This window comes from Ipomoea triloba, chromosome 12, assembly GCF_003576645.1.
Source record: "Ipomoea triloba cultivar NCNSP0323 chromosome 12, ASM357664v1".
NCBI lineage: Eukaryota > Viridiplantae > Streptophyta > Magnoliopsida > Solanales > Convolvulaceae > Ipomoea > Ipomoea triloba.
In genome coordinates, this window is record NC_044927.1 from 26,470,170 (window position 1) to 26,490,153 (window position 19,984).

The 19,984-nt window shown below is 38.6% G+C and overlaps 2 protein-coding genes and 1 long non-coding RNA gene across 3 annotated transcripts; all 3 read left to right on the forward strand.

Annotated features, from left to right (window-relative positions):
* Positions 1 to 1,484: 1,484 nt before the first annotated feature.
* LOC116000015 (subtilisin-like protease SBT1.3) lies at positions 1,485 to 6,538 on the forward strand. Its single transcript, XM_031240005.1, has 5 exons — positions 1,485 to 4,836; positions 5,556 to 5,663; positions 5,747 to 6,068; positions 6,153 to 6,226; positions 6,309 to 6,538. The coding sequence occupies exon 1, from the start codon at positions 1,563 to 1,565 to the stop codon at positions 3,879 to 3,881; it is 2,319 nt and encodes a 772-aa protein (XP_031095865.1). The 5' UTR covers positions 1,485 to 1,562; the 3' UTR covers positions 3,882 to 4,836; positions 5,556 to 5,663; positions 5,747 to 6,068; positions 6,153 to 6,226; positions 6,309 to 6,538.
* An 8,018-nt stretch (positions 6,539 to 14,556) lies between these two features.
* Positions 14,557 to 16,966, forward strand: LOC116000237 (receptor-like serine/threonine-protein kinase At4g25390). The gene has a single exon (XM_031240272.1). It carries the CDS (start codon positions 14,750 to 14,752, stop codon positions 16,808 to 16,810), a length of 2,061 nt encoding a protein of 686 aa, XP_031096132.1. The 5' UTR covers positions 14,557 to 14,749; the 3' UTR covers positions 16,811 to 16,966.
* A 611-nt stretch (positions 16,967 to 17,577) lies between these two features.
* Positions 17,578 to 19,659, forward strand: LOC116000334. The gene is made up of 2 exons (XR_004094094.1): positions 17,578 to 18,200; positions 18,747 to 19,659. It is a non-coding gene; the product is annotated as an uncharacterized LOC116000334 (long non-coding RNA).
* The last annotated feature ends 325 nt before the right edge of the window (positions 19,660 to 19,984 follow it).

Below are 19,984 nucleotides of genomic sequence, written 5' to 3' on the forward strand. Positions count from 1 at the left end.
ACATTTAGGTACGACCTTAGGTGTTGACAAAGCACAATGAGATAAATCAACTTAGTTGTTCATAGTTGGTTGGCCCACGCCTCAACTCGACAAAGCAACTCAGCTGAATACCTTTGCTTACTGCACAAGGTTGCTTTTACACTGTTGTTGGTGAGACTCGATCTATAGAATTACTATTTTTAAACTAATAAACTTCATCTCTATGATCAACTGAATTGTCCATGCGAGCTATTCCTATTTTTATTTTTTATTCTATATAGATGTATTGGCATTTAAAAAAAAATAATACTAAATGTATAGGGATTCTCGTGGAAAATAGGTCAAAGTTGAATGCTAAGTTGGTGGGTTTAATATGTCACGAACCCCACGGCATCATAATCATAAATGCGCTCTATTAATTTCACACTGCTCATTTCCATTCAATTTAATTACTATTGTCTTGTGGCCCTCAAAGATGGCCCAGATTATGATTTTTCTGTCTCCAAAAATATCCATTTCTTCATTCAATGCATCCACATTTCTTTGTAAATAAGCAAGCACAGCACACTGCACTAATCCCAACCAAGGATAAGCCATAGACACAATGCAACATTTGGTTTTATGGGTTATTGGTTGACCAATAATTAACCACGCAACTGCAAGAGAGTATTTTCACCAGTGAGCATCAATTGCATGCAGCTAGGGCTGGACCATGACCAATTACTCCTGCCACCAGCCATGCCAACTATCCTTCACTACTCAACTCACACATTCATGATACCAACCACCCTTCTTCATTAACTGCCCAAGCAGGTGGAGGCTTTCAGGACACAATTTAATTGGTTAATAGCTTCTTTTACCTCTTAAATCTTAACAACACGATATAATTAAGGTTCAATTCTTAGGGTAAACATCTCCTTGTGATCCTAGTCGACAAAGAATCAGTAAACTAGTTTAGGTTATTTATAAATAACTGGTTCAAATTAAGAAGTGGAATAAATATTTTGAGAATGTGTAAAGGATAATGGTGGCTCCAAGGTAGGTGAAGGCTCCTAAGACAAAGTCTGTATAGTAGTCACTACCTCAGGGTATACACAGGAAAAATCCAGCAATGTAACCTTAGCAAGCAAGGACATTTTTTAGAATGGTGGTTCCAAGATAGGTAAAGGCTCGTGCGATAAAGTCTGTAGCTACTACCTAAGGGAGTACACAGGAAAAATTTCACTTTGTAACATTAGTCGGCAAGGACCATACCAATGCGAATTGTCGCTTACACTGTAGCTTGAACTTGGTACCTTGTGATTATCAAATTAATAACTTAGACAAACTTGGTGCCCCATATAACATTTTCTTTAGCCATGTGCAAGCTAATAAGGTTTAAATTCTACCAATTAAAGATAAAGAGTTGATCTTTAGCCATGACACCAATTTAGGAATTTGTAAAAGATGGTGGGCTGTGAAAGTTTGGGATTAGAGTGAAATCTTTTTACTCCATTTTGTATCTAATTCCAAAGTCACTGAGTCAGTAAAACCACCTCATTCCCATCTTCTTCCCTCATTCACTCTCTCTTTCCTCAGAAACAATGGAGAGAATCTCAGTGAAGTCCATTTTTCTCTTCTTGTCCATTTGCCTTGCCTGCACTTTCGCCAATGGCTCAAGCCCAAAGAAAACCTACATTGTCCAGATGGACAAATGGGCAAAGCCGGATGTATTCACCGGCTATGGCCAATGGTACTCGTCGCTGATAAAATCAGTAGTGTTCCAGCAAGAACAGGAAAGAGAGAGCGCCGAGGAGGAAAGGGTAATTTACAGTTACCAGACAGCTTTTCATGGAGTTTCTGCTCAGCTCACAGAAGATGAAGTTCAGAGACTTCAAAAACAACATGGCGTCTTAGCAGTTTTCCCTGAGACTATCTATAAACTGCACACGACAAGAAGTCCTATGTTTCTTGGGCTGTATAAAAAAGAAGCCGAGAATCTATGGGGGGAGAAATTGTACAGCAATAATGTGGTTGTCGGCGTGCTCGACACCGGGATTTGGCCGGAGAGTCCGAGTTTTAATGACACGGGAATGGCGGCGGTTCCGGGGAACTGGAAGGGCGCGTGTGAGACAGGACGAGGTTTCGCGAAACATCATTGTAATAAAAAGATTGTCGGCGCTAGAATGTTCTACCACGGCTATGAGGCGGCGTCCGGGAAGATTCGCGAGGTGGAGGAGTATAAATCGCCGCGAGATCAGGACGGGCACGGGACCCACACGGCCGCCACGGTGGCTGGGTCGCCGGTTCGCCAGGCGAATCTGTTCGGCTACGCTTACGGCACCGCTAGAGGGATGGCGCCCGGCGCGAGAATCGCGGTTTATAAAGTGTGTTGGACCGGCGGGTGCTTTAGTTCGGATATTCTCTCGGCCGTGGACCGGGCCGTGGCTGACGGCGTTAACGTTCTGTCAATTTCGTTAGGGGGAGGCGTTTCGTCTTATGCTAGGGACAGTTTATCCATAGCGACTTTTGGGGCTATGGAGATGGGCGTTTTCGTGTCGTGTTCGGCCGGTAACGGCGGACCGGATCCGATTAGTCTCACGAATGTTTCGCCGTGGATAGCCACGGTCGGGGCCAGCACCATGGACCGGGATTTTCCGGCCACGGTTAAGCTCGGAACGGGTAAAACCATAACCGGAGCTTCACTTTATAAAGGTACGAGGAATCTACAAAAACAGTATCCTTTAATTTACGTCGGAAACAGTTCGTCCGGTCCCACTCCCAGCTCGCTCTGCTTAGAAGGCACACTAGACCGCCGCGCCGTCGCCGGAAAAATTGTGATTTGCGACAGAGGGATTAGTCCGCGGGTTCAGAAAGGCCAAGTGGTCAAAGACGCGGGCGGAGTAGGAATGATTCTCTCAAACACCGCCGCGAACGGGGAGGAATTGGTGGCGGATAGTCACCTTCTCCCGGCAGTGGCCGTCGGCGAAACAGCCGGAAATTCAATCAAGAACTATGTTTCCGGTGGCCGGAATCCCACCGCCACGTTAGCATTCCTCGGGACCAAAACCGGAATCCGGCCGTCGCCGGTGGTGGCGGCGTTTTCATCCCGAGGCCCAAATTTCCTCACCCTGGAGATTCTAAAACCGGATTTCGTCGCCCCGGGAGTCAACATTCTCGCGGCCTGGACCGGCGATTTGGGACCGTCCAGTCTCCCGACAGATCAACGGCGGACAAATTTCAACATCTTATCCGGGACCTCCATGTCTTGCCCACACGTCAGCGGAATCGCCGCTCTGCTTAAAGCCCGACACCCGGATTGGAGCCCCGCCGCCATTAAATCAGCGCTCATGACAACCTCGTACGTTCACGACAACACATTCCGTTCCCTCAAGGACGCGGCGACAAGAACAAACTCAACCTCGTACGACCACGGCGCCGGCCACATAAACCCGGTAAAAGCCGCAAATCCCGGCCTAATCTACGACATCTCCCCGCAGGATTACTTCGATTTCCTCTGCACCCAAGATCTCGAGCCCGACCAGCTCGCCGTTTTCGCGAAATTCTCCAACCGGACCTGCAAACACGCGATTTCCAATCCCGGAGACTTGAACTATCCGGCCATCTCCATGATATTCCCGGAGGACACTCGGGTTTCGGCGGTGACCATTCGCCGGACCGTCACCAACGTCGGGCCTCCGGTCTCCAGTTACCACGTGGCAATCACGGAATTCAAAGGCGCCACTGTCAAACTTGAGCCCACAAGACTGAACTTCACGAGGAAAAACCAGAGATTGTCGTACAAGATAACTTTTACCAGAAAAGAGCGGCAAACGGCGCCAGAGTTTGGACACATGATTTGGAAAGATGGGAATCATAAGGTGAGAAGCCCGATCATAGTCACATGGCTTACGCCTGTATGATCCATTATTGCATTCCAGGCTAGCTGCAAAATATTCACAATAATAAGAATCTGTCTGAGCCATCCAGATTTGGCTACTTAGTTTATTTCAAGAATTCAAGACTGTACTGTTTTTTCGTTATGTTACTGTGGTGCATCATATCATCGCTCCATTAGAGTGTGTTCATTTTGGTAACTCAAAATCTTGATTGAATTGGAGATCGTTGCTGATGATGATTTTACACAGTCAAATTAAAATAGGTAAAGTTTGTAAATTTCTTCTTGGAATTTTTCACTATGCATTTATTCTTAGAGTTAATTCTGAATTTAGTTATTTGACTGTCACTTATTTTTAAGTTCCTAGGATTCCTACCTTAATGTCATAATTGTATCTAGAGCTGTCAAAACGGGCCCAACCCGTCAAGTTGGGCCCGTTTACCCGTGTATTAGGACGGATTGGGTCGGAGAAATCTCAACCCGTCCCGTTTTCGACCCGACCCGCTAAGCCCGTATTTGATACGGGCTAAACGGGCTCAACCCGGGTAACCCGTGGGTTACCCGGCCCGTGCATATATATAAAAAAAATAAAAAAATTACGTATAATATAAATAGCAAATTCCTAAATCCTAAACGGCTAAACCAGTAAGGCCGAAGGGCGAAGGCGCATAATCCCTAATTCCCATTTCCCCAGCGATTTGCGATTTGCGATTTGCGAACAACGAGCGACGGCGACTCCGACCAGCTGCGCGGACGACGGCGACCAGCCCTCAGCCGCTCAGCGACTGCGACCAGCGACCGGCAACGAGCCCTCAGCCGCTCAGCGACCACCGACCAGCCCTCCCCTCCGCGACCGGCGACCAGCCCTCCCCTCCGCGACTTTGACCAGCGACCAGCCCTCTCCGAGCCTCCGCCTCCGCGACCGCGACCACGACCACTGACCAGCCGGCTGTGTTCTGCTTCTTGAATCTGGACCTCTGGTAATTTCTTTAAATTTCTATTATTATTGATTTATTGTTAATGTCTTAACTCTTAGAATAATTGAATAGAATATGGATTATATGAATATAAGATTGTCAGATTTGTTTGTGATTTGTGAATACTGTTTATGATGTGTGAATATTGCCTTTCCTATTGTGTATTGTCTAGTGAACACACACAGAGACAGAGTGTTGTCATATACTTTAGTTTTGGCTTTTGGTTTGGGTGTCTTTAAATGTTTAAAATGGTGATTAAGGAGCATTAAACATATTGTAAATTTACCAGTCAATGCAGTCATCAGTTAGAGGGCAAATTTTAATTTAAATTTGAACTTTTTGTAGCAATTCCAGTAAAATGACATCTCCTACTCCTAGTGTGAACTATAGTGGTAGTGTTACCGGTATTAATGCTGAATTTGATTTCGATTCTGAAATGCCTAGTTCTCGACAACCTGAACCTAAATCTCCTTCTATCCAAGAAATTGAACAACCTAATTCTGAAGAACCTAAGCCTAAAAGAGCTAAATCCACTACTTCGGATGTTTGGAAGTCATTTACTAAAATTGGAGTGGTTGATGGTAAAGAAAGGGCTAGGTGTAATGGTTGTTAGAAGGAATATACCGTTGGTGGCATTAGATATGGAACATCTTCTTTGCTACGTCATATTCCTAAATGTGTTGCTCTTCCTAAGTATCATAATATTGGGACAATGATGTTAGATGCACAAGGAGAATGTGACAAGTTTAGCTTCTACTTCAATTTCAACTTCATCTTCTACACATGTTCAAGCACATTCCTCTCATGCACCACAACTCAATTACTTTGGAGTAAGTGTTTTAACTTAATAAATTTATTTCAAATTTTATTTAATATGCTTCAAATTTTAATTGTGATTTGTGCAATTGTGTAGGAGTATACCGATTATTCTAGTGAAAATGTGAGTGTTATTAAAAAATCTGATCTAGATACATATCTAGAAGAGGGAAAGCTAGATACTAAGTCAAACATGCACTTGGATGTTTTACAATATTGGAAAGAACATCAAGCTAGATTTCCATGTCTATCCAAAATGGCTTGTGATCTATTGAGCATTCCAATCACTACAGTTGCTAGTGAAAGTTCTTTTAGCATTGGCTCAAGAGTTTTGACAAAGTATAGATGTTCTCTTCTCTCGGAAAATGTTCAAGCACTGATTTGCACTCGCAATTGGTTGCAAGGATATAGTTGTGAAGGTATTAATGCATTATTATTATTATCATCATCATTTAATTGTTGTTTAATAGTTAATACTTTATATGAATATTTCTTTTTTGTAGATGTAGATGATGAAGGTGTTAATGTCGATGAATGAATCAATTGAGAAGGCTTCTAATGTCTTTGGTGGATGAAGGTATTTTAGAATTTAATTTTTTAAGATTTATATATTCATTTATTGATTTATTGTTTTACTAAACTTTTTTTTTTTTTTACAGATGCTATGTTGGCATATTGCTATTGGCTATTGGCTTAGGAAATGATAAGTGATGAATGCAATTATGCAAATGAACTTTTAATGTTTAACTTGTTTATGGATTTATGGACTTAGATTTAAATTGTGAGACTTGAATACTTTGAAGTTTGAATGTTTTGTTAAGAAGTAATTGTAATAACTTAAGATTATGGGCTTATGGTTTGAAATTTGAATGTTTTGTTAAAATTTGAATGTTGATTGTTGAATACTTGTTATTTGTATAATTGTATAAGTAGTAATATGATTCATGAATGTTTTAAATACAAAATTATAAGTTCACAATTTTATAATTAAATTGTAAGTGTTAGTAAATTAAATATAACAATTAAATAAATCATTTAAAAACATTTAAATAAATTTAAAAAGAATTAAAAAAAAATTATACGGGCTGGCCCGTTTAGCCCGTTAATCACGGGTTGGGTTGTGAAAATCCCAACCCATGTGAAAAACGGGCCAGCCCGTCCCGTCCCATTTTTCCCCCAACCCGTGACGGGCTGGCCCGTATTGACAGCTCTAATTGTATCTTATAATGTGGTTGTAAGGTTAGCTACTTATTAGCTTCTCTACTCCCAGTTTTTACATTACACTTAAAATTTTAATATAGACATTTACAGGAATTCACCAAAAAAAAAAAAAAATCAATCAATGTCCGTCAATCCGTCATATTAGAGAGTAAATTTAAGGAAGTACGACTTGAGAGTATATATGGTAGAACTCTTTACAAATTAAAGTACTTTCTAAATAATTTATACTGTAAAATTGAGTATTTAAATATTAATTTTAATGAGATAATTTTGAGTGGAGATTCTTCCAATAATAATGTCATTTTTTTTTATTAACTAGAAAGTTTATAATTGTGCTTTGAATAACATTTGTCATGGGACCTTAGTTAATACAGGATCTCAGTGAATAAATCAACTTAGATCAATTTAAACCAAAAGGCTAATAAACCATTACATGCATGGATTCAATTTGATCATTTTCTTAGCTTGCCCACAAAATTAAAGGTGAAATACCATCATTCTCACACCACAGTCCATTAGGAGAGGTAAATTACTGAGTGACTTAGCAACTCAGAACCAGTGTTTGTTGAATCTAACTAGCCCAAGGTGTAACTTCCTATCAGATTCCATCTTGTGTCCTTTATCATCTTCTTTAGCCGTTAGTCGGATATAATAGTACGCAGTAAAAATTTCCATGCAACTGTAGCAGTGTGATTTCTGTTTCGCGACAACAATTTACATGCTATTTAACATTTGCTAAAATCATACGTAATTTTTTCTTTCACCGGAATAAATCTCATTTCGTTTCACAATTGATCATTTGCTTATATTTCCTATATAAGGTATGTTTTAATATTTAGTTACTACTTTAATTTAGTGATTCAACTATTTGCTTCCATTCAAGGAGCAAATGTGAAGATGAATAGTTTACTGTAAAAGAAGCGGATTTGATTCTTATTAGTTATCTGAACTGAAAATGATGGTTTTATATTTTGAAGTATGGTTTTCTGAGATCCTCAAAAGATGTTGGCCTTTGAACTATTAATTTCAATATTTCATTCTGCGGTATGGTGAAATCGCTATATATATAGGTAGCTTAATGAGATGGCTTTATATATTCCTGCTGCTAGCATGTAGGAGAATGATTTTTAATGCTTGAGTTGCTTGACATTGGCTTCAAAGCCTTATGTATGTCATTCTAAGTTACTATCTATGGTTGCAGAATCAACCCCCAGTCTCTCATTAATCTATCTAGTTGTATTGCCAAGAAATCTGAACCAATTTTCATAATCTTTGTCAGGTAAGATATACTAGATTGGATCGAGTGGGATAACCAGGCCAGTCTTAAAGGGTACAACGACAAGAGAAATAAATGTGTCAACGATTTCATTTCGCTGTATGGAACTATGCCTCTGGTCTCAACAAACTTAAAGGCTGTATGTGGATGCAAGAAGCCAATGGTTCTGGTAACTATATCTCATTGATTTAGTACACTACATTGTTTCCTTCTATAGAATGGCCTTCTGTACACTCAATTGTAGAATACATGCAGGCACGCACGCACATATATGTTTTATAGTCATTGTAGTTTCTCTGGGAAACTTAATATAGATCCCAGCACTGAATATTTGGTATTACAAGTTACATTGAGCAAAGCCTAAAATAGTTTATTAGTCAATTTTGGCTTGTTTGACCACTATTAGTTGTTTGACTTAGTCGTCAAACAGTCTATATGAGTATTTGGTTAATTATTTTTTGTAACATCTTATTGCTCAAAAATGTTAAAATTCAAAAAGTTTCTTTTTTATAAAATAAATTATTTTCTCTAAAATACTCCCAATAATTAAAAAGACGAGACTGTGTAAATAGGTTCAATAGTTTTGTTACTTTCATTGTCTCTTCACGTTACTAAGCAATGGGGTGCTTGAGCCCATCGACCGGGCTTATAAACCCATTGCCTAAGGTATTTAGCAACGAGACATTTGATTACTGATTAGTGTTCACAGGTACATAAGTATTTGCTAACTCAATCCACTAATCGTGATAAGCTAAGTCAATCTATTATTAACTAATAACTATTTATCAAATACTCCAATATGTTTTGGGCTGGTGTTGAATATGATTGTATGGTTGAGCACGTGGTCCATCGGGCTTTCGTTGGCTTGCTTATTATCAACAATATCACCCACGTGTCATTAATGATTCGAATTAGTTCCAAATGGAAGTGGGTAAAGGGTAATCCACATTTTCTTCTGGCGTAATCCAAGCTGAAAAGGCGGAAAGCAAGGCTCCCCAGTCCCCACGAGTGGCCACGACCCCAGACCACCACGCACCAACTCATTTATTACGCATGGGTTGCTCTCAATAATAAAAATTACAATTTGGACCTAATTAAGTTTGTTAGATAATTAAGTTAAAAGAAAAATTATCAAATGCATTCTTAAACTTTATGTAAAAATGTAATTAAGTCCCTGAACTTCAAAAAGGTACAATTCGATAATCAATAAGTTACTGGTAAATTATTCGATATTGACCATTGATTACTGTAATTTTAAAACAAAATTCACTGAAAATTCTGTGACTGGCGCATCTTCAATTGGAGAAGGCACTGGTCTGGCTGCCTTCTCCAACTGAAGAAGGTGCCGATTTGATTGACTTATCCCGTTGGAGAAGGTGCGGATGCCTGGCGTTTGCCATTAGTTTACCATTCTTATATGGTGAAGTTAATATGTTATGTGTAATTAATAAAAGGTAAGTCAGCCAATGACCTTGTGGTCTAGTGACACCCGGTGTCCCAGTTTACACCCCACATGGATGATGAAAATAAGTTCAAGTCTTAAGGGAGGCAATACTACATTGTAACAAAGTCACTAGTATTAAAGAAAAAAAAAATAATAAAAGGTAAGTCAAAATAGCCTTTTCTTCTTATAGTATAAGTGAATAAGTCTTAATACGTGTGCGAAGTGTATTTATGCCGACAATTACGTTTCATCTTACATGTTAATCCCTCTTCATTCTAGAAGTTGAAAAAATAACTTCCGATCCGCTTTTGTTTTTTCCCTAGCTTCATCATTACACCCATGATTTTGCTCTCCAAAAATGAAAAAGAAGAGAGAAAAAAGAAACACATTTTCTTGAATACCTAGGACTGGATGGCAATCAAAAATCAACATAGGCATGCATCCTTCCAACTTTTGGGATATCATTTTGGAAAATAGTGAAAAGAGAAGATTAGGAAATTGAGGCGCGGCCATGATGCCCACTTCATCATCCCCTTTAACTTTTTCTACCTTTGCTCTCTTCTTTGTGGATCCATCATCCACTTTTTTACCCTAAAAAAATTAAATATTTATGAGATACAACGTCATAGTTATATTGTATGATTAAAAAAGTAGCTCATATTAGTTGATCACATGAGTGATATTTGAAAATAATGATCAAGAATCGAGTCTCACCAGCAGCAGTATGGGAACAACCTCCCATAATTATGAGTAAAAAAGATTTTTCTATGATCAGTTTTATCTGGTGGTCTAGGTGGCACCCGGTTGCACTGCATATAGAAAAGGGGGTGCATTCCCATATAGAAAATGGTGGGTCCACCTCTTCAGTGGAGGTGATATTGACTCTTTGTGCTTCAATAGGTTGAGAAAGTAGTTATGAACCGATACTGTACTGCATTGTAACAGAGTTAGTAGTAGTCAAAAAAAATTATATCTCTCTTTAACCAATTAATGTTCTTTTACATCCCTAAATATGCTCATTTTCTAGTCCAACAACCAAAAAAAAAAAAGAAAAGGAAAAAGAAAAAGAGCCACACTAATGAAAAAGTTGTTAAAGTCTTGGAAGGATCCAAGGCATCCAATTCTAGTCAACCCACTTTGGGGTTTCCTTTCCTTTATTTTAAGTTTAATTTCCAATGTCAACAAAATGTAATCAATAGAGTTTAATGAGTTTACGTCAATTTGGTGGGATAATATATATATTTGACCCAATCTTCACATACAAATGTTTACGCATTATCATTTAAACAGTTGAGCTAAACAATTAGATAGCTTAGCTCCTTAATTACCCTATTTCAAACCTACAAATGCCACACTACCTCATTTAATGCATATAATACTATCCCTTATATATAACACTATATATATATATTACGTAAAAGGTGGTATTCTATATGATATATAATTAGCCAATAGGCTTAATACCTAATAATGGATCAAACTTCAATCTCGACATAAAGGTAAACAATGACCCAAAACTCGATTACGGTATCTTTAGTTCAATAACTTTGATTCATAAGCCATCAACTAACAAAGTCCATCCAACATAACTAATTTAGAGGCCGACTGAGAACTACGCTAATTTAGAGGTTAAGAACTAACCGGTAATTGTAACTCGTTAGTAAAGTTGAAAGACTTGAATTAGTTAACAAACATGAAGTCTATTGATTTACTTATACACTTTTATGGTTTGTTGCATTTGATCTCTATTTCCCTGCGTTATTCTTTAATTTATATTTGAATTATTGTGTTTTGTTCTAGTTAATAATTTTAGCTACATATAATAAGTTCTTCACATAAAATGAAATCAAATTCCTCAACACGTAAAATGGACATTGTATTTATTTATTTATTTTTTCCTGTTTGTGAATAAAGTAAATATATCATATCCTTATAATTTTTTACGACAATCATATTTATCTATAATATAATTCACAAATCATACATAATGGACAATTTTAAAATAAGTCCTCGCAAGTGCACGAGTCAATTGTAGTGATAGTGTGCTTTAGCAAGGGTCGATCCCACAGGGAATTGTAACGATGCAATTTAATAAATTCAAAAGTAAACTAAGCGAATTAACAATTTAAAGTACTAGAAATAAATACCAACAATAAAGATCAAATTAAATGCAAAACAATTGAATCAAAACTCAGGAAAAAGAATAGAGAAATTACCCAGAATCAGAATATCAGATAAACAATCAAAATGGAAAAGCCTAGGAACATGAATCAACTACTATTACTAGTCCTACATATTAGTTCACCTTGTCAACCAAATTAAGGGTTCGTTCTTTCACTAATATAACTAATCCGTATGGCGTTCAGATTCAATTACGTATCCTAACGATTCATATGCTTAAGACACTTATTCAAACCGTTAAAACCCATTAAGTCAGGAAGAACTTACGGAATACCCGAGTTAATAACCAGATAAACAGCTTAATAAGACAATCAAGCTATTTATCCATTTATACTATAGAGCTTATCCTATAGAGCTTAGAATTAATAGACATGGTTTTTACTCTAAGAATTCTCTCAAATCAATATAACTAATTGCATTAAAGTTGGCCACCCATTAACACAATCAATTAACGAAAAAGATCAAAGAATAAAACTTAACTTGATTGGCAAATTAAACATAACTTATACAAACTTTCACAATAATATCCTCATGTTCCTAGAAAGATTACTTAGCAAATTGACATTAAGAAATTACTAGCAATTATCCCTTTTAGCAAAGTCATTTTTGATTGTTGATGAAAGCAGTACATTGGCCTAAAAGTAAAAAGCAGTAATGTACTCATAAACGAAAAAAAAAGCTAATCAAGACAAAGGAAAGGAATGGAATTAAAGCTTATGCCACTGTTACCAAATTCATCATGTGTAAATTAAAAGCTTAAATAATGCTTGGGAATTGAAGAACTATAATGACGCTATGAATTAAAGAAAAGGAAAGCAAAACTCAATTCGCTGCTGACCACAATTCGACGCTAACCCAAAATCAATCCAAGGCCGAGAACGATTTCGCCGTCGGCAAACACAAAGCTGCTCTGCTGAATCAGACGCTGACCAGGTGGATAAATTGCTGCTTTAGCCAAAATTAATTCGCGCTGGGGGAATTGGAACAGAAGCGGCTTCGATTTCTCCGCTTACCGTCTCCGAACTTGGTCCAGAACCAAGTGATGGATCTCTCTTCTTCGTCTTGTGCCCTCTTTTATACCACTCCCGTTCAACAGCTTCTCCGAACCCAACACAGCCATCGCTTCGATTACTGACAGTTTGTTGGATCGCTAGGATTTTCTACGGCTACGGTGTTGCGCCCTTTTTTCCGTTCGTTCTTCATTGTTGACTAGAAAAAGGGAGAAAACCAGCCGTCTATTCACCGCACAATTCTATGGACAATTGGACTAATACTTTATTTAAAAACAAGTAAATCACATTTTAATTAAATAACTAATAAAACCCAAATAGAGTTAGACTATTAATCTAACTGCACACCACATTATTAATTTATTGATTTATTTATAATTATTGAATAAACATGAAGTAAATACAAATAAAATAATAAATAAGATTAAGCATAAAAATATGACTATATAATAAAAATTATTAAATAAAATATAATAAAATAATATATAAAAATTGCGCTTATCAATACATGAGAGGTAAATTACATTAAAAAGATCTCGTGTAACGATTCAACTATAAAGATATTGGCTCTGTTTGGTAAATGGTTGTTGGCTGATTAGGTTGGCTGTTTGGGTTGGAAGATATGATTTGTTGATAATATTAGTTGAATGTAGAAAGTTGTTTGATAAATTGGCTGTTAGCTGATAGCAATTTGGTATAATTTCTTTTCTCAAAAAGCAAATTGAAAAGGCTGCTTTGAATAGTCTTTTGAATTTTAGCATTTTGGAGTTACAAAAAGCTTATTAATCAAACAACTAATAGTGGGCCAAAATTGGGTGATAAGCTGATTATTTACCAAACAGGACCATTAACAAGAATCAAATTAGTGACTTACTAGTGACTAGATAATCATTTTAGTTTCACCCTCTTAGCTCTCCTTTCAAGACTTACATTATGTTCTAAAAGTGGAATGATATATAGTAAATTCTTTAAAATATGATGTTTTTAGTAATACAATTTCTTTTAAAATGACCAAGTCGGTGCCTCAGTGGAAGCCTGTGTCGTTATCAATCAGTCACAACACTAAAATACAGAAGGGTTATTCGGTTTTAGCAGAAATAAGAACACGCCCAGTCTTCAACTATATTCCCATTATTCTTTTGTTTTGACACAGGTTGTCTACCTTTTTTGTTCTGCATATACGCTGGCCATTCCATGTTTTTCCCACAACTACAAATTCAACATAACATGTTAGTTGGAGAAATCGTTTGATATAACATGTTATGTTGAATTAGTTCCATCCCGAATTAGCATAACATGTTCCATAAGTCGTTAACGAGATAAATATCTTTTGACATAACATGTTATGTTGAACTCATTCTTAAATAAGAAAAAATTAATTTAACCATCGAGAATGAAAATACATTATGCTAGACGGAATTTATAGTGTTAGAAGTTAGAACATTGATTTATTAGATGAAAAACCTCACTACCTCAGCTCATTCAAGACTTGTTTCAATGAGTAAGGTGGCCTTCAAAATTGGCTTTAATTTCAATAACATGATAGATCAGATTTATTGTGCGCACTAATATACAATTTTATGTTGAGTCTCAATGTTAGTTCGGTTCAATTGACTCTTTATGCTTCAATAGTTTGAGAAAGTAGTTACAAACAGATATTACATTGTAATAAAATTCGAGCATAAAAAAAAATAAAAAATCTAAGCCCAATGTCTTTGACTGAAAAGGACCTCAAGTAGCAGACACACATGAATGGAGTAAAAAAAAAAAAATAGTAAAAAAAAGAGAGAAAAAGCTCAACGGCTTGAAAGAGAAGCAGGAGCAGACCCCCACCCCACCACCCACTAGTGTACGAACTCCACCGTTCGCAATAACAGCATTCGAAGAAGTAATAATCTCTTTTCTATACAGCGACTGATGCTTCGTTGTCTTTTGTTAGTCCCAATAATTTGATTCTCCCCACTCGCCATGCCCTCACGTGATTTCCCCCCTTCTTCTTCGCCGCCGCCGCCGCTCCACACTCAAACCCACAGCCTGGTGGCGCCGCTCGCCGGAGGAATAGCCGCCGCCGCTTCAATCCTCCTAATTTTCACTTTCTGCTTCCGCAAGATTTCCCGCAAGCGAACAGTCCCTTCGTCAGATGCAGAGTCAAAGCCGCCCCACCGATTCTCCTACGCCGCCCTACGCCGCGCCACTTCTAATTTTAACCCCTCTCTCCGCCTCGGACAAGGCGGGTTCGGGTCGGTCTATAGCGGCACTCTCAAGATATCCGGGTCCCAATCCGACGTGGCTATCGCCGTTAAGGTTATGGATTCGGGTTCTCTCCAAGGCGAGCGAGAGTTCCAGAACGAGCTACTCTTCGCCGGAAAAATTGAGTCAAACTACATCGTCTCCATCGTCGGATTCTCCTCCGATCAGCGGGGCCGCCGGATGATGCTAGTGTATGAGCTCATGGCCAACGGGAGCTTGCAAGACTGTCTTTTGCATCGTAAGTGTAGCGAATTAAAGATATGGAAAAATAGGTTTTCAATTGCGCTTGATATAGCTAAAGGGCTTGAACATTTGCATCATTCTTGTGACCCTTCGGTGATCCACGGGGATATTAAGCCCAGTAATATACTGTTAGATGCTAATTTTAATGCCAAAATTGGGGATTTTGGATTGGCCAGGTTGAAAACAGAGGATCATGTTGAAATTGAGGTGAGAAAGGAGGGTTCTTTAGGGAATGGGGTGGAGGATAATGGGTCAGTGATTGAGGAAACGGAGAGTGTGACCACCACGGTTAATGGATTTGAGGAGTTTCATGGAGGAGGATTGGAGCAATCCCCAGAAAGTTTTGTTCAGATTCAGGCCTCTCCTGAGACTGGGATGGGTGTGGAATTGTCTCCAGAGGGGCCTGTGGTTTCTCCGAGGACAGTGGCGGCCATGGCATCCCCGTCTGAGGGATTAGAAAAGACGAGTGTTTCGGATGCGAATTTTGATAGGTTTAGTGTGGAGAGCAGTAAAGAGATGAGTGATAAGAAGGGTAGGATGATGATGAAGAAGAAGAGTGTTTCCAGGAATGATTGGTGGTGGAAACAAGATACTGGCGGGGGAGAGTCGGGGCCGGTGAAGGATTATGTAATGGAATGGATTGGAAATGAGATCAAGAAGGAGAGGCCGAGGAGTGAGTGGATAGGGCAGCCTTCGTCAAGTACTGTGGGGGCGACTGCCAAAACAGAAAAGAAGAAACATAGAAAGCGGTTAGATTGGTGGGTGTCGCTGGATGATGAAAAAACTGCGAAAATGGAGAAGAGGAGACCAGCTAGGGAATGGTGGAAGGAGGAGTACTGTGAGGAGCTTCAAAGGAAGAAAAAGAAGAAGAAACAACAAGGGCAAAGCTCTGCTAGTGATGATTGCCAGAGTGAGTACTGGCCAAGGGACGATGAAATGTATGGTGATAGGAAAAAGAAAAGGAGTAGGAGTAGGGGTAGCAAGAGTAGCATGGATTGGTGGTTGGATGGAATTAGCGGTGACCTATGGAAAGCTCGAAGAAATAGCTATGATTCTGCTAGCGGGGAGATACCTAAGAGTGGCGGTATCAGTAGCACACCTAGTATGAGAGGCACCGTGTGTTATGCTGCACCAGAGTATGGCATTACCGGGGATCTATCTGAAAAATGTGATGTTTATAGCTATGGAGTACTATTGTTAGTTCTCATTGCTGGGCGCCGACCACTTCAGGTAACAGGTTCACCAATGTCCGAATTCCAACGTGCCAATCTTCTTTCTTGGGCACGCCACCTTGCCCGGGTGGGAAAGCTTCTTGATCTGGTTGATCAGTCAATCGAGTCGTTGAATAAAGAACAAGCCTTGCTATGCATCAAGGTGGCTCTGCTCTGTCTGCAGAAGTCTCCCGCCCGCCGCCCATCAATGAAAGAAGTAGTAGGGGTGCTTTCAGGGGAGTTAGAACTTCCCGAACTACCAGTTGAACTTTCTCCATCACCTCCCTCTCGCTTTGCATACAAGTCCCACAGGAAAGCTCGGTGAGTTTAGGTCTGGTAGTTTTCTATGAGTTGATACCAGATGTGTATGAGTAGAAATGTTTGTATACCATCTCTAATCCTTGTCGATGATTTATGTAAAGAACAAATATGACAAAAAAGATGAATTTAACGTACTGATGTGGACGCTCAGTTTCCTTCACATGCATGTGTTCTTGTCTATTACTCGAGTTTAACATTTTTTCCACTTGTGTAAGTACTCCTTCAAGCCGTAAAAATTGTCATCTTTACTATATTCAAATGTTCAAAAAATTGTTCATTTCCATAAATACAATAACATTTATAGCTTCACTACCCAAATGTCCTATAAATAAGAATTTGAAATACTAATGTTTATTACTTATACATATCATGCTCAATATCAAAATGCCTCGTACTCTTGAACTTATAGTGCATTTATTATTGTTAAAAAAGATAACATATTGCCTAGTCAATATATTAACATACTCTCCTAAATCTGTGTCCAGTAAAAGGATTTTTTTGGGCGAAGTGAATATTTTCTTTTCTTCCTACAAGTGCATATGACTAAGTAGACTGTTCTCTTGAATCTCATATTGAGTAGTGGAATACTTTGTATAATCATAGATATTTCCTTGTGTGAAATCTCCTTTGGATGGGAAAGGATCATTACTACCTGAATTATTGGTCTTTTGTTTGGGGAGAAGGGCTTCTTGAATTTTGAATGTGAATGCCATGGCATGAAAAGTTTTTGAGCTTGCGGGTTTTGTAAACAGTAGCTTAGCCCGAGGAAGCAATTCTTTTTGCTTCATGTTCTCGGTTTCGAACTGCCTATTGTGTGAAAGTGATCTTACAGTTCATCCGTGTGTGGATGTAACTTTAGAGCGAAGATAGGTCTCATGCAAGTTCAGTTGTATGACATACGAGGAGGTTTAACTGCTTGAGAAGACATTTCCTGTAGAAGAGTTAATCCTTATGTTGCTCGTTCGAGGTCAATCAATAGAAGCCTTGCTATAAATTCTGGACTTCGTATATCTTGATGGTGAAGTGGGAAGAAAAAATAAATGCTAAAGGTAGTTTTATTTCAGTAATCCAAATATCTATGGCTCTGCATAACGGTTAATGATGAGTGGTTGGATTGAATTGCATAGGTCTATTCTCATCTTCTATCCTGTTGTATATGCTTCACCGCTCCTTTTACCTGTTATACGGTACCTTCGTTCTTAAACAGATTAAATATTGTTTATTTTGAGGATGAATATATATTCACTTCAAGTTTCTTTCTTTGGATAGGATCCTCACCCTCTGTTTTTCCTGCTTGTACAAAACCTGCACAAAGCCCGTTCCATGGATGGTTGAAGGGGTCAAGAAAGTCGATGAAGTTTCAGAGGTTTACCCCAGTAACGAAATTTCACAAAGTAAGTTCATATTCCTGCTTTAAATTAACACTTCAAAATTCAAATACAGTTTACCTATCTTACCCCTGCCTGCCCATTTTCAGAGATATGCTTGTGATAGTGAATCTCGTGCTTGTTCCTTTTGTGGATATGAACTATGAACCGAATCTTGATAGCTAGCTAGGCCCCAGAAGAGCTGTTTTTAGTAGGTTCTGTACATCTGTGCTTAATAGATCCATTATTATAGTGCCCCAGCTGGACCTGAATGATATATACTCTTTGAAAACGAGATTAGGGGTGTCCCAACTGGACTTGAGTGATATATACTCTTTGAAAACGAGATTAGGGGTATAGTAGTCCGAATAGAGTTTCTGCGAGGACTGAACACTATTATGCATTTGTCCATATATGATGCCAATTCAAGTGTACGTTTTTATCATATGCCTGCAAATCTGCAATATAATTCCCTTTTCTCCTGCATTTTGTTTCTTCCTTAAAAACGAGAAGCTGTCGATGATTGTTCTGTCATTCCTCCTATTACCTAGTTTAACTGTCGGGTTTCAGCAGATTCAATCAAACACCGCAAATATGGCAAATCAATCATTCATCCTATTACCTAGTTTAACTGTCGGATTTCAGCAGATTCAATCAAACACCGCTAATATGGAGAAGAAATCCCAGATTTTCACGGATCAGCGCCCCGAATCAAGGTAACATGATCATTTTAACCTGTGATGATCTACTACTTTGTTGATATGAATTGCCACTATCATAACTATCCCTGTAGACACAATTGACCACACGTGATGATAAGAAGCCCTTGAGAATCAAATTTGATAGATAGAGGTGGAACAGTTTTGGCCCCTTGTGACTGGGATTTTGATTGAGGTTTTTGTGGGCAATAATAGAACAACAAATGCTTGAAGACAAGTAGATGACGGTGGATTAACGTCACGTCCAATCATTATGTTGATGGCACAGTATGACACGTGCTGCAACTGTAGCTCCAATAATAGCTAGCATAAAACATCAAAACCCAAAGGAGAGAAGAGAAGAGAAGAGGAGAAGAGGGTTTTACATATCATCATCTCAGGATGGATGGAGCTGAGGATGTGATGCATCTTGGTTCAATTATGTCTAATAATGTCGTGATTGTCAATGTTTTCACCTAATCTTTAAGGATATGGGTCGGGAAAGGAGGCTCATGTCATATCGGATACACTAGCATGTGCAATTGTGCATGCATGTGTTGGCACTTTGGTTCACGTTTGACACATATGTTGTTAGAGTTTTAATCATTGTATTTTTATTTTTATTTTTGTTACTAGAGAAATTCACGGCTACTAATCCTACTATCTAGATGACTGAATATATGCACTGTATGTGTAACATTATCTTGTAACTTTAGTCAATAAAAGAATAAAAGGCTATAAAGCGATAAACTAATCAACATAGTTTGTCCATAGCTGATTGATTTAAACTAAGAAGTTTTGGCTGGTGATAGGGCATATCTCTCGCCCGTACGTCTATGACCTTTTTGGTATATATGTTGTTGGTTGTTTCCCGAGCTGGCCCAAACCCAACTCGGGTATGTGTATATGCCTACCATCTGAATTGGTTGTTGTTACACTTTGTGTCATACGGTTGAAACTAATCTCCTGACACCACATGCTCGGGTCGGATATACCAAGTATGGTGTTTCCAGCACCAAAGTATTCCGCCCCACATGCTCGGGTCGGGTATACCGAGTATGGTGTTTGTAGCACCAAAGGACAAACTCCATAGTATTCCTCTATCTGACCACC